A 15,069-nucleotide genomic window follows, 5' to 3' on the forward strand; every position below is an offset into this window, starting at 1 on the left:
CAGACGTACTTTAAAACATGAGGTTTTTGTAACTGTCTTATTCTAATTATATTGTGGTCAGAGAACACGTATGTACAACACACTGAAATTAGCTGACACCTGCTTTATACTAGAAGCTCCCAAACTTTCTCAGTCCACGGTGTAGGCCAAAGTACTCATTTGGGAAAAAGAAAAGAAAAACAAATAAATTGAAAGAAAAAATTATTTCACTCTTAGATAAAATAATTGGAGAAAGGAACGTAGTGTTATTTAAGTGTTTAAACTGTGGACTATCTCAAGATCTAAGTCTGTGGTGTCTGAAAGATGTCACTGTATTTCTCTCAAAATTAAAATATCCCAAAGACCCTTTCAGGTCACTGTGGAGCCCCATGTTACCTCAGCGCAGAGTTTGGAAACTATAGCTTATTCTACCATAAAACCAGTTTCCAAATACATATGTGGTTTTACACGTGTTCATTAGTTAAAATTTGTGAATTATTCAAATTTTCTATCTCTTCTTAATTGGTGTTTATTCATTACTAAGAAGACAATCTCCCACAATGATTATGTCTTTGATGAATTTCCTCTTCTAAATTTGCAAATTTTGACTTTATATATATATATATATATATATATAGAGAGAGAGAGAGAGAGAGAGAGAGAGAGATTCTATTAGGCATATACTAGTTTAAAGCTATTATAGCTTCTTAATAAATTCTTTCTTTTATCAAACATTAGGTAACAACCCCTGCATTTAAATTGAAAACATCCTAACGCAGACCAAAATATCTATGGCACAAGAACCATACTTCACTTTTTTTTTTTTTAATTTAAGATGGAGTTTTTGCTCTTGTTGCCCAGGCTGGAGTGCAATGGTGCGATCTCAGCTCACTGCAACCTACGCCTCCCGGGTTCAAGTGATTCTCCTGCCTCAGCCTCCTGAGTGCCTCCACGCCCAGCTAATTTTGTATTTTTAATAGAGATGGGGTTTCTCCATGTTGGTCAGGCTGGTCTCGAACTCCCGACCTCAGGTGATCCACCCACCTCAGCCTCCCAAAGTACTAGGATTACAGTCGTGAGCCACCGCACCCACCCCATACTTTACTCTTAACAAAAATAACTACAAGCCAAGGAAAAATAATCACTGGGCAGGTTTCTAATGGTCAGATTAATCATTAAAACCAATAACTTAAACTGTCCCTTCACTTGATACCTAGAGATTTTTACCCTCCTGAAAACTGCACTACAATAAATTCAGCATCCATAAAGGGTATACTTCTCTTTTGTCAAGTGAGAAAGAAGCTCAGGGGTTATAGGAACTTCCCTAACTTCAATACCCAACTAATCCTTAAACATACATATGGATTAGCTGGATTTCTTAAATTCCTTTAAAAATCCATTATTAATCTATTATCCATGTATGTGTGTATTTATCTAGCCCTTTTGGATCTTGTTTTCTACTAGGTTGAACCACATGAACTGTTTTGTAGGTCAAAGCAGTTAACTATGGGCAATTTCTTATAATCCAACTTAATATGTTGTTTGAGTTAGTAAGTTCTATATGTTATTAACCTGTACATAAAGTAGTTCCTTTTCATTCCCAAATTCTTCTTTCCATCTTGAAAAACTGGCTTGCAATTCTATACCTAAACTTGTGGAGCAAGTTTGATGTCACTTCTTTTAAATCTTATGAAAAGGATAATTACATTACTTATCAGCCCACTTTCAAGCTTGAAATAAGTAATTAAATCTGTTTTTATCCAATAATACCCTAATTTTAAACCCTCATCTAGTTTAGGCTTTAGTTCCTTGGGGTTTGTTTTCTTTTTTTTTTTTTTAATTTTAGAAATAGTCCAACCCTGGTTGCATCTAAATGCTTTTAACGAGGTAGGAAAACATACTCAATGAAAATTCCCCTCAATATTAACATTTATGAAATGATATTACTGCTGCATGACTACATAGATATTCACCCATAAGTTTTATAAGTTTATGTTTTGGGCACTCTGTTCAGTGTATTACACTTTGATTGAAACTAATTTTTTAAAATAACACTATTGGTTCATCAATCATGTAAGAACTGACAGTCTAATGCATGTTTCTTTTTTCCCTGCAGGATCATTATCAAACAGCTGCTTTTTTGGATACTAACTTAGGCTTTTTTTGGTAACTGAAATTTTTATTGAGATAATTGTATATTCACACGCAGTTATAAGAAATAATATGGGCCGAGTGCAGTGGCTCACGCTTGTAATCCCAGGACTTTGGGAGGCCAAGGCAGGCGGATCACAAGGTCAGGAGATGGAGACCATCCTAGCTAACACGGTGAAACCCCATCTCTACTAAAAATACAAAAAATTAGCCCGGCGTGGTGGCATGTACCTGTAGTCCCAGCTACTCAGGAGGCTGAGGCAGGAGAATGGCGTGAACCTGGGAGGTGGACCTTGCAGTGAACAGAGATGGCGCCACTGCACTCCAGCCTGGGCGACAGAGTGAGACTCTGTCTCAAACAAAAAAAGAAATAATATGGAAAGATCCCTTGTATGCTTTGCCCAGGTTACCCCAATGGTAATACTTTGCAAAACTATATTACAACTGGGATACTGACATTGATACAATCCACTTATTTTATTCAGACCTCATTTTACATGCATTTGCGTGTGTGTATTATATCCCATACAATTTTATCACCTGTATAGATTCATGTTATCTACCACCAGAGTCAAGATGGTAAACAATTCCAAAAACACAAGATGCATGCCTCCTGACCTTTTATATGCAAAACCACATCCTTCTCATCTCTCTGACACCCTATATAACCCCGGCAACTACTAACCTGTCTTCCATTTCTAAAATTTTATCATTTCAAAAATGTTATATAAATGGGATCATACGGCATATAACCTTTTTGTGACAGAATCATAGGCCCAGCATACTTCCCTGGAGATTTATATAAACTGTCGCTTGTATCAATAACTGTTGCTTATATAATTGTTCATTTTTATTGCTGAATAGTATTTTATCATATTGATATACTATAGACATATTACAGTATGTCTATTTACCCATTAAAGGCCATCTGTGTTGTTTCTAAGTTTTGGCCATTAAAAATAAAGTTGCTATACAGACATGCATGTACAGATCTCATATGAATATAAATTTTCCTTTCCCTGGGATACATGTCCAGACTGTAAGCACTGGGTTACACAGAGGTTTCATGTTTAGACAAAAAACTGCAAACTGTTTTCCAGAGTGACTGTACCATTTTACATTTCCACCACAAACATGAGTGATCAGTTTCTCCACATCGTTGCCAGCATTTGGTGTTGTCACTATTTATTTTAGCTGTTCTGATAGATGTGTAGTTGTGGCTTTAATCTCTATTTCCCTAATAGCTAACGATGCTGAACATCTTTTCATGTGCTTATTTAATGTATGTCCTCCTTTGAATGAAATGACTCTTCACATCTTTTTAAATTAGATTGTTTTGGTTTTTCTTACTATTAAGAGAGAGAGAGAGAGAGTGTGTGTGTGTGTGTAAGAGTCAGAGGTCTCACTATGTTGCCCAGGCTAGAGTGCAGTGGCTGTCCATAGGCAAGATCATAGCATACTGCAGCCTCTAACTCCTGGGCTCAAGTGTTGTTTCTGCCCCAGCCTCCTGAGTAGCTGGGAATACACGTGTATGCCACTGCACCTGGCTCTTACTGCTGAGTTTTGAGAGTTCATTATACGCACTAGATACTAGTCTTTTACTGGATATGTGGTTTAACAGATATTTTCTTCCAATATCTAGCTTGTCTTTTCTATCTTTTCATATGGGCTCTCACACAGCAAAATTTTTAATTTAATCAGGTCCAATTTATCAATTGTTCTTTTATGGATTAGTCTTTTGTGGTCAAATTTAACTCTTTGCCTCTCTCCAGATCCGGAAAATTCTCTATGTTTTTTCCTAAAAGTTTTATAGTTTTGTGCTTTACATTTAAGTCTATAATCCATTTTGTATTTTTGCATAAGGTGTGAAGTTTAGGCTCATCATTTTTGAAAAAGCTATCCTTCCTTCCATTGAATTGGTTTTGTAACTTTGCTATAAATCAACTGGATGTATTTGTGCAGGCATATTTCTGTGTTATATTTTCTGTTCCATTGTCTATGTCTTTCCTTCTACCAATAACACACAGTATTGATTACTATAGCTATATACTATAACCTTTCATATTAGGTGAAGTAATTTCCTCTTTTTCTTCTTTGTTAAGTTTTAGCTATTCTAGAGACTGTGTTTTTCCATACATATTTTTAAATGTTTGTCTACGTCCACAAAATATCTTGGTTGAATTTCAATAGGATCAATTTAGGGAGATCAATTTAGGGAGCATCAATGTCATTATTATGTTGAGGCTTCCAATCCATGAACACAGTATACGTCTCTCCATTTCTTTATGTCTTGTTTCATGTCTTTCATCAGTATTTTGTAATATTCACTGTATAACTCCTGTACATGTTTGTTAATGTATATGGAAGTATTTTATTTTCTTTGAATTGTCTAAAAATTGTATTTTTTAATTTTGGTTTCTGCATGTTCAGCATACATAAATGCGACTGATTTCTTTATTCTGTGATCTTGCTAAACTCACCTGTTAGTTCCAGGAGCTTTCTGATAGATTCCTTGGGATGTTCTACACAGATAATCACATTATCTGCAAATAGGGATAGTTTTAGTTCTTCCTTTACAAACTACATACCTTTCATTTCTTTTTCTTGCCTTATACGGTAATGGCTAGAACTTCCAGCATTATACTGAGTAAGAGCAGTTATGATAGACATCATCACCTTGCTTCTGAATCTCAAGGGAAAGCATTTAGTCTTTCACCATTAAGTATGATGTTAGCTGTGAGGTTTTTGTGGTGCTCTTTATCAAGATGAGGCAATTCCTTTCTATTCCTTTTACCAGAAATGAGTAACTGATATGATCGTATTTTTCTTCTCTGGCTTGTTGATATGGGGGAATTTAGAGTATTTTTAAAAATATATTTCAAACAATTAACTAAAACGAGTACTAGATCTTATCAACCAAGTGGGGTACTTGGGTGGATTTTTTCTTTATGTAGGATCTTAAACCTGCCTCACCTCCAAATCTAACGAAAATAAGGGACTTGGCCAGGCGCAGTGGCTCACGCCTGTAATCCCAGCACTTTGGGAGGCCGAGGCGGGCAGACCACAATGTCAGGAAATCAAGACCATCCTGGCTGACATGGTGAAACCCCGTCTCTACTAAAAATACAAAAAAATTAGCTGGGTGTGGTGGCGGGTGCCTGTAGTCCGAGCTACTCAAGAGGCTGAGGCAGGAGAATGGCGTGAACCCGGGAAGCGGAGCTTGCAGTGAGCCGAGATCGCGCCACTGGACTCCAGCCTGGGCAACAGAGCGAGACTCCATCTCAAAAAAAAAAAAAAAAAAAAAAGGGATTTAGGCCTATCTGACTGACCAATCATCAAGAAAAGATTAGATCAAGTTTAATATAGCCGGGCGCGGTGGCTCACACCTGTAATCCCAGCACTTTGGGAGGCTGAGGCGGGTGGATCACGAGGTCAGGAGATCGAGACTATCCTGGCTAACACGGTGAAACCCCGTCTCTACTAAAAATGCAAAAAATTAGCCCAGTGTGGCGGTGGTCGCCTGTAGACTACTTGGGAGCTGAGGCAGGAGAATGGCGTGAACCCGGGAGGTGGAGCTTGCAGTGAGCCGAGATCCCGCCACTGCACTCCAGCCTGGGCAACAGAGCGAGACTTCGTCTCAAAAAAAAAAAAAAGTTTAATATAATGTGCCGAAAGTTGAAAATACAAGTAACAGGTTTTGAGCTTATTCTCAACCCACGAAGCATTATTCAACCAACACACATGTATTTTGAGAGGCATTATAGCATAATGGTTAAGAGCTCTGCCATTTATTAGCTTGTGACTATGCAAGTTACTTAATTCCTACACAACTCTGTCTACAATGTGATTAAAAAAAAAAAAAAGGAGGTACAGATGTGTTTAAGTGTTGATGCATAAAAGCCTCACTAAATTGGGAAGAAAGAGAACAAGGAGGTAAGAGAAAAAACAATTCACACAAAAGGAGTCAGAGGCCAGGTAAACAGAACATATTAATAAACAGATGTCATCTGTCATCCTCAATTTTGACAGATCAATACCTGTTATTTGAAGTGTGATCCTTACACTGGTTAATAATTCTCAAACTATTTGTTACAGTTCTGCTACAAGATAAGGGAGCTTTTACCTTCAGGGTGATAAGCGTCTAAAGTAACAAAAAAACGTTGGGAGGGGAGCTTGTGCCAGAATGTAAATCAATTGTGAAACTAAGCACACTGTTTAGTTCAGTTATTTAGACAGAAAGACCTACTTTAAACACATTATTTTTTAAAAGTTGACAAAAATTCTATATATTTATTGAGTAAAACATGATGCTTTGAAGTATGTATATGCTGTGGAATGGCTATGAGTTAATAAACACAGCTGAGTGCGGTGGCTCATGTCTGTAATTCCAGAACTTTGGGAAGTTAAGGCGGGCAGATTGTTTGAGCTCAGGAGTTTAAGACCAGCCTGGGCACATGGCGAAACCCCGTCTCTACCAAAAATACAAAAAATTAGCTGAGCATAGTGTTGAGCACCTGTGGTCCCAGCTACCCAGATACTTTGATCAGTATCTCCCCAAATCCCTGTGCCTCCCACCCCTGGCCCCAGCCCCTGGTAACCACCATCCTACTCTCTACTTCTATGAGTCTAGCTTTTTTTAGACTCTATGTGTAAGTGAGAGCATGTGATATTTGCCTTGTTTGCCTGACCTATTTCTGGTAATGTAATGTCCTCCAAGTTCGTCCATGTTGTTGTAAAAGAGAGGGTTTCTTTCTTTTAAAGGCTGAAAAGTATTCCACTATGTACATATATCACATTTTCTTTTTCTGTTTGTCTACTGGTGGACATTTAGGTTGATTCCTTATCTTGGGTATTGTGATACAATAAACATGGGAGTGCAGATATCTCTTCAACATACAGGTTTCATTTTTCCTTTGGATATATACACAGTAGTGGGACTGCTTTATCACAAGGTAGTTCTATTTTTAGGAACTTTCCCATACTGCTTTTCTATAATGGCTGTACTAACTTACATTCTGACCAAGAGTGTACAAGAGTTTCCTTTTCTCTACATCCTCACCAGCATGTGTTATCTTTCATCTTTTTGATAACGGTTATCAACAGGTGTGAAGATGAAATCTCACAGTAGTTTTAATTTTATTTCTCTGATTATTAGTAATGTTGAACAATTTTTAGTATACCTATTAGCCATTTCTATGTTTTGAGAATGTTTATTCTGGTCTTTTGCCCTTTTTTTTGAGATGGAGTCCTGCTCTGTCGCCCAGGCTGGAGTGCAGTGGCGTGATCTTGGCTCACTGCAGCCTCCGCCTCCCAGGTTCAAGCAATTCTCCTGCCTCAGCCTCCTGAGTAACTGGGACTACAGTCAAGTGCCACCACACCCGGCTAGTTTTTTGTATTTTTGGTAAAGATGGGGTTTCACCGTGTTAGCCAGGATGGTCTCAATTTCCTGACATTGTGATCCGCCTGCCTTGGCCTCCCATGCCCAACCCTTGCCCATTTTTTAATTGGTTAGTCTTCCTGCTATTGAGTTGAATTCCTTATATAATATTAACCCCTTATCAGATGTATGGTTTGCAAATATTTTCTATAGGTTCTCTCTTTATTAATAGTCTCTTTTGCTGTGCAGAACCTTTTAAATTTGATATAACTGCATCTGTCTGCTTTTGTTTTGTTGTCTGTGTTTTTGGGGTCATATTCAGGAAAACATTGCCCCGACCAATATTATGGAGATTTTCCCCCGTGTTTTCTTCTAGTAGTTTTACAGTTTCACATCTTACGTTTACATTTTAATCTATTTTGAGTTGATTTTTCTGTATGGTGTGAAATAAGGGCCTGGTCTCATTCTTCTGCATGTAGATAGCCAGTTTTCCCAAGATCATTTATTGAAAAGACTGTCCTTTCCTGTTGCATGTTCTTGGCACCTTTGTCAAAAATCAACCAACTACAAATGTGTGCATTTATTTCTGGGCTCTCTGTTCTGTTCCACTATTGTGTGTGTGTGTGTTTTTATGTCACTATCATGCTGTTTTGATTACTATAGCTTTGCAGTAGATTTTCATATCAGTGTGATGCTTCGGGTTCATTAAGATTGCTTTGGCTATTTGGGGTCTTCTGTGGTTTCATACAAATTTTAGAGGTATTTTTTTCTATTTCTGTGAAAAAATGACATTAGAGGTTGATAGAGATCATACTGAATCTGTACCTCGCTTTGGGTAGTACTGATATTTTAATAATACGAATTCTTCCAAATCCATGAACATGGGATATCTTTCCATTTACTTCTGTCAGAAGGACTCTCTTGAAGGAAGCAGTGCCTCCTTTTACATTTTGGCACAAGCTCCCTAACTTGTCACAGAGATCAGGACTTTTGAGTAGCACAGCCTATATCTAAAGTATTTGTCTTAAAACTTCAGGCTAGGTGCGGCGCCTCACGCCTGTAATCCCAGTAATTTGGGAGGCCGAGGCGGGTGGATCACGAGGTCAGGAGATCGAGACCATTCTGGCTGACGTGGTGAAACCCCGTCTCTACTGAAAAATACAAAAAAAAAAAATTAGCCGGGCATGGTGGTGGGCAAGTGTAGTCCCAGCTACTCGGGAGGCTGAGGCAGGAGAATGGCGTGAACCCAGGAGGCAGAGTTTGCAGTGAGCCGAGATTGTGCCACTGCATTCCAGCCTAGGTGACAGAGCAAGACTCCGTCTCAAAAAAAAAAACAACAAAAAAACTTCAATACATGACTTAAATATAAGTGCATATTTTTAGAGATCATAATTAAATTTAATTCTTGAATATTAGCACTTAATGAGTATCAGCTACACAGACACAATTTGATTAGGCATTTTGAGATGGGTTAAGGAAGAGACTTAGGAGTTATTTGGGAGGCTGGGGTGGAGGGATGTAGATGGATAGTGAATGTGGTTATTACCTGCACTTTGGAAGTTTACAATCTAAGGGAAAATGAAATATTCAAATATCCTTGGAGTAAAATGAGTTATAATTGACGATGATATCCTCTAGTTCAATTTCTCAATGAAACTCTGGGGACTAGCTCTCTTTTGTTTTCAAGAATCTCAATGTCACTAAATAAAAACAATGTGATTCTCTCCTCAATGGAGCAAGAGAGAGAGCAAGGCCTGGAATCAGGGACAGATACTCTGACCATAAAGAGTGGAGGAATCTTCTCTTGAAGAGCTCTCCACATCTCTGTAAAATCACATCAAAATCAACTAAGTTTTGTCTGAATAAACTTTAGGCGTTGTTTCAGGAAAAGTTTGCTTTCTACTGCTTTCTTGGGGAATTCTTAAATTTGAAATAAGTGCTTGAGATTTCTTTAGTTAATTTCATTTTTGGTCCTACTACAAGTATTTTCAGAAATGGAACCATAGTAACTGGAAAGGAAATAATGTTATCCAGAAAACAAGAAAGGGCACAAGCTCTAAGGCAACTAAGTTGTCTTAAAACTTCAGGCCGGGTGCAGTGGCTCACGCCTTAGTTGCTCTAAGGCAACTAAGGTGAATATTTAAAAAGATACGCTCTGATAAGCAGGAATTTTCAGTTCTATAAATTAGAGAAGGCGGCACAACAACAGGAGGATCAAGTAACCAAATATAAATATAAATTAGTAGCACAGATTTATAAGCACATTAGAGGGGCTAAAATGATTAAACTAGAGGAGGCTTCTGAATATTAGAACTAATACAAAAGTTTTAAAGTGGAATTGCAAGCACAAAAAGTTAAGGAAAAGTAAGGGCCCGTATCTGGGGGCAGACGGTATAATGTTAACAGATGGCAATAAATACTAATTGCTTAATTCCAATTTTACTTCTATTGCATCTATTAAAGAAAGTTATCTTCATTCAGTGAATGAAAATCCAGACAAAAAAAGGACACACACTATTCTACCTATATAAAGTTCTAAATATGCAAAAAAATCTGTGTTAGAAGTCAGAATAATGGTTACCTTTGGGGATAACTAATGCCTAGAAAGAGGCCCTGGGGTATTCTCTTTTTTGATCCAGGAGCTGGTGGTTACACACATGTGTTCACATTACAAATATTCATCAAGCTGGATACTTACAATGTGTGGACTTTTTGTATGTATGTTGTATGTCAACAAAATGTGAAAAAGAAAAAAAGTTTAAAGTGTTAAGACTGGGAAAAACTCACCTTACTTTATTAAGCTAAAGCTTAACTCATCTCTCTGGTCTAAATGACCCAAAGATCTGAAAGAACTTGCAAATATGATTACCAAGGTATTGTTGTGTTCATAAAGGACTTGACAGGGAACTGGAATTAGCAAGTATTTTTTAAGCTTATATTAATGTTTATTAATATACAAAATGATCGATGATTACATTAATAGATAATAGACATAAAATAATTCTGTCTCTATCATATTAGCTTTTAATCCATTGATGAATGAAATAAAACAATGATCTTCCTTGTTAATTTTCTAATTTTGGAGCTACTGGGCTAATTACATAGAAAATATTCTACTGAACTTTTTGAAATTTAGTAAGTACATAATACAACTCTTAGTATTTTCAAAATTTAATTTTAAAAAGGGGATGGGGAAAGGGTACAGGAGAATGGATGTCAGGAACTATATACTATACCAATAAGCATGACACTGATTGGCAAAAATTCAAAATATGGTTATTTATTAAACATTTAGAAAAAATAAGCTAATTCCAATTTATCCTACAGGTTTCAGCTTAAATGTTATTTCTTCAGACAAATCACCTTTGAATGTCCAATTTTTAAAAAACCTCACTCTGTTAACTTTCATGGCTATTTTTCCTCCATGGCATCATTCAGAATTTGTAAGGATATATTTGGTTATGTGATTATTTATCTAGTGTTCATCTCCATGAGACAATTGCTCAAATGGTAATGCTTGGTTGAATAACTAAACGCATTTCTGATGAAGACCTTATAAATGTAGTTAAAATGGGCTTCTGGCAATACTGTTTTAAAACTTTACAGATTTGAAGAGCTACCTAGCCAGTGTATGAAGCAAAGCATGTATTTAAAATAATTATTAAATAATAAACGCACAAGTCTATTTCTAGTGACTCTAAGAGAATGTGTACTTTCAGAATCAAGACCTCCTTCCTTCTCCCTACAACTGAAAAGTTTCAAGATGGTAATTTTTTTTTATTTGATTTTTTTTTTTTTTTTTTTTGAGACAGAGTCTTGCTCTGTCACCTAGGCTGGAGTGCAGTAGCATGATCTTGGCTCACTGCAGCCTCTGCCTCCAAGGTTCAAGCAATTCTTCAGCCTCAGCCTCCTGAGTAGCTGTAACTATAGGAGCATGCCACCACACCCAACTAATTTTTGTATTTTTAGTAGAGATAGGGATTCACCACGTTGGCCAGGCTGGTCTTGAACTCTTGACCTCAGGTGATCTGTCTTCCTCAGCCTCCCAAAGTGTTGGAATGATGGCGTGAACCACCGCACCCAGCCCAAGATGGTAATTTAATATAGGAAGGAGTTTTAGGAGTGAATTAGATGAGGAAAAGTCTAACCTAAGACAAAAATCAAAGATGTGAAGTAAGTTTTTAATTTATTTTTTAAAAGATATGTGTATAGGCCAGGTGCAGTGGCTCACGCCTGTAATCCCAGCACTTTGAGAGGCTGAGGCGGGCAGATCACGAGGTCAGGAGATCGAGACCATTCTGGCTAATATGGTGAAACCCAGTCTTTACTAAAAATACAACAAATTAGCTGGACAAGGTGGCAGGTGCCTGTAGTCCCAGCTACTCGGGAGGCTGAGGCAGGAGAACGGCATGAATTGGGAGGCAGAGGTTGCAGTGAGCCAAGATTGCACCACTGCACTTCAGCCTGGCCAACAAAGCAAGACCCTGCCTCAAAAAAAAAAAAAGATACGTGTATAGAAAGAGAATTCACTATTATTTTCTTGATTAGCAATTTAAATATGTTTCAAATAAAATGTGTTCACATGAATACAAAATTTGGGCCCAGGAGAAGGAGAATTGTTTGAGTCCAGGAATTCAAGGTCAGCCTAGGCAACACAGTGAGACCTAGTCGCTACAAAAAATAAACAAAATTAGCTGGGTGTGGTGGTGTGCCTTTATTCATAGATACTCAGCCAGCTGAGGTGGGAGGACCACTTGAACCTGGGAGGTCAAGCTCGCAGTGAGCCAAGATCACACCACTTCACTCCAACCTGCACAGAGTGAAACGCTGTCTCAAAAAAAGAAAAAGATCTCCTGACCTCGTGATCCGCCCGTCTTGGCCTCCCAAAGTGCTGGGATTAAAGGCTTGAGCCACCGCGCCCGGCCACGGTGAAACCCCGTCTCTACTAAAAAAAAATACAAAAATCTAGCCGGGCGAGGTGGCGGGCGCCTGTAGTCCTAGCTACTCGGGAGGCTGAGGCAGGAGAATGGCGTGAACCCGGGAGGCGGAGCTTGCAGTGAGCTGAGATCCGGCCACTGCACTCCAGCCTGGGCGACAGAGCGAGACTCCGTCTCAAAAAAAAAAAAAAAAAAAAGAAAAAGAAAAAGAAAAAAGAAAACACAATCTGATGAAGGTAACTCTAAGATCCTCCAAAAGTAATGGAAGAAAATATAATAAATTTTAATAACAGTTGCTTTCAGTTACGAAAATACAAGGTTTTTCTACTTTTATTTATTTATCTAAAGCATCTTAAACAAGTATGTATAACTTTTACACAGGGAAAGGGAGAGGAAGCCTACAGAAAGGATGTCAAAGAAAAAGTATCTAACTTCATCAGATGTTATGAAATTTCAGTGATGGTAAAGTGCTTCACACAGGGCTTACTACCCTCAGTAAATGAAAGTTATTACAAATAAGTACCATGATAAAGTATCCAGTGATGTGTGATTTTAGGGATGACCACGAATTTGCCACAGTATTTTCATTATTCAAGATACACAGAATTTTAACATCAGAAAAATCTAATTACTTTTATTTAAATGTAAATCAACCTTACCTTCCGCAGTTCCACTGTCACTTCATTTCTATGTCTTCGCATTGTCTAGAAAAGAAAAAGATTACAGATGTATCAAAATATGGATACTGCTAGTATAAACATCTCAACTGGGCGCAGTGGCTCACACCTATAATCCTAGCACTCTGGGAGGCCAAGGCGGGCAAATCACTTGAGGTCAGGAGTTCAAAACCAGCCTGGCCAACAAGGTAAAACCCAGTCTCTACTAAAAACACAAAAGAATGAGACACCTGTAATCCCAGCTACTTGGGAGGCTGAGGCAGGAGAATTGCTTGAACCTGGGAGGCAGAGGTTGCAGCAAGCCAAGGTGGCGCCAGTGCACTCCAGGCCTGGGAGACAGAGCAAGACTGCATCTCCCCCCCCCAAAAAAAAAAAAAAAACTCAAGATATTTGAGTTAGAAGTAATTTAATCTTGGCTGGGTGCAGTGGCTCACACCTGTAATCCCAGCACCTTAGGAGGCTGGAGGATCACTTGGGGCCAGGAGTTCGAGACCAGGGCCAACATGGCAAAACCCCATCTCTACTAAAAATATCAAAATTAGCTGGGTGCAGTAGCATGCCCCTGTAGTCCCAGCTACTCCTGAAGGCTGAAGCTCAAGAATCGCTTGAACTTGGGAGACAGAGGTTGAAGTAAGCTGAGATCATGCCACTGCACTTTAGCTTGGGTGACAGAGCAAGACTCTGTCTCAAAAAATAAATAAATAAGAAAGAAAGAAGAAATGTATAATATCTCAATGACTAACACATCTTATACTTTAAATGATGAGCTACAATTTGTTAAAAAGCCAAATTCTGTATTTTACTGGATATCTGTTGGTTAATTTTGTAGAAGGTGGGACTTGGCTGCCTAGGACCCATTTTCCTGCCCTAATTGTACCCAGTCATCTTTGGGGAATTATATCCTTCCCATCCTGAAGTCTTAATGAGATCTAAGTGGCTCACTCTTTCCTAGCTTAAATAGGTCACAAGACTCAACTACACTAACAGAATTATCTCTTCTATAACTCTGAATCTTAAGGAGAAAGGGAAAAAAAGGCACATTAAATTCCAAAGGAAGAATTTTGGACAAGGTAGTAAATAATGCCTGTATCCCTGACTTGCTCAATTCCCAGTTCTTCCATTTCTCTACTCACCTTATGAACTACCTTACATTCTTCCAATAAACTATGGTTTTGCTTAAGTCAGCCATAGATGGTTTCTGATGCCTTCAATCAATGAATTATATCTCTAATGATTCATATTTTTAAAAAGTAAATTCATTGGCATGGCCTTAAAAACATGAAAATAAAAATAAGTTTGAGATAGATGTTTTGTATCAAAAGGTAAGATATCCTTCTGAGTTTATTAAGAGGCATGCCTTATGGGGAAACACTGAAATAATATATATCTCCCCTCTAACATACTTACTGGGGAAAATCCCACCCCTGATATTCAACGTGGATTCTTTTCTATTTCCCTAAGTGTCAGCTGGTCTGAGAAAGGGAAAGAGTACGAGAGAGAAATTTTAAAGCTGGGTGTCCGGGGGAGACATCACATGTCGGCAGGTTCTGTGATGCCCCCTGAGCCGTAAAACCAGCAAGTTTTTATTAGCGATTTTCAAAAGGGGAGGGAGTGCACAAATAGGGTGTGGATCACAGAGATCACATGCTTCACAAGGTAATAACAAAATATCACAAAGCAAATGGAGGCAGGGTGAGATCACAGGATTACAGGACCACAGGACGGGGCAAAATTAAAATTGCTAATGAAGATTCAGGCATACATTGTCATTGATAACATCTTATCAGGAGACAGGGTTTGACAGCAGACAACCAGTCTGACCAAAATTTATTAGGCGGGAATTTCCTCATCCTAATAAGCCTGGGAACACTTCAGGAGACTGGGGCTTATTTCATCCCTTTGTCTTCGACCGTACAAGACAGCCAGCCCCAAAGCGGCCATTTTAGAG

General features: G+C 38.3%; 1 protein-coding gene across 1 annotated transcript in view; it reads right to left on the reverse strand.

Moving 5' to 3' along the window:
• Window positions 1–15,069, reverse strand: part of KPNA3 (karyopherin subunit alpha 3) — a 1,032,760-nt gene that overhangs the window by 36,855 nt on the left and 980,836 nt on the right. The window contains exon 3 of the mRNA XM_050766319.1: window positions 13,104–13,148. Coding sequence (XP_050622276.1) covers window positions 13,104–13,148 — 45 coding nt within the window. The remainder of the gene's footprint in view (window positions 1–13,103; window positions 13,149–15,069) is intronic.

Source organism: Macaca thibetana, chromosome 17, assembly GCF_024542745.1.
Source record: "Macaca thibetana thibetana isolate TM-01 chromosome 17, ASM2454274v1, whole genome shotgun sequence".
Classification (NCBI taxonomy): domain Eukaryota; kingdom Metazoa; phylum Chordata; class Mammalia; order Primates; family Cercopithecidae; genus Macaca; species Macaca thibetana.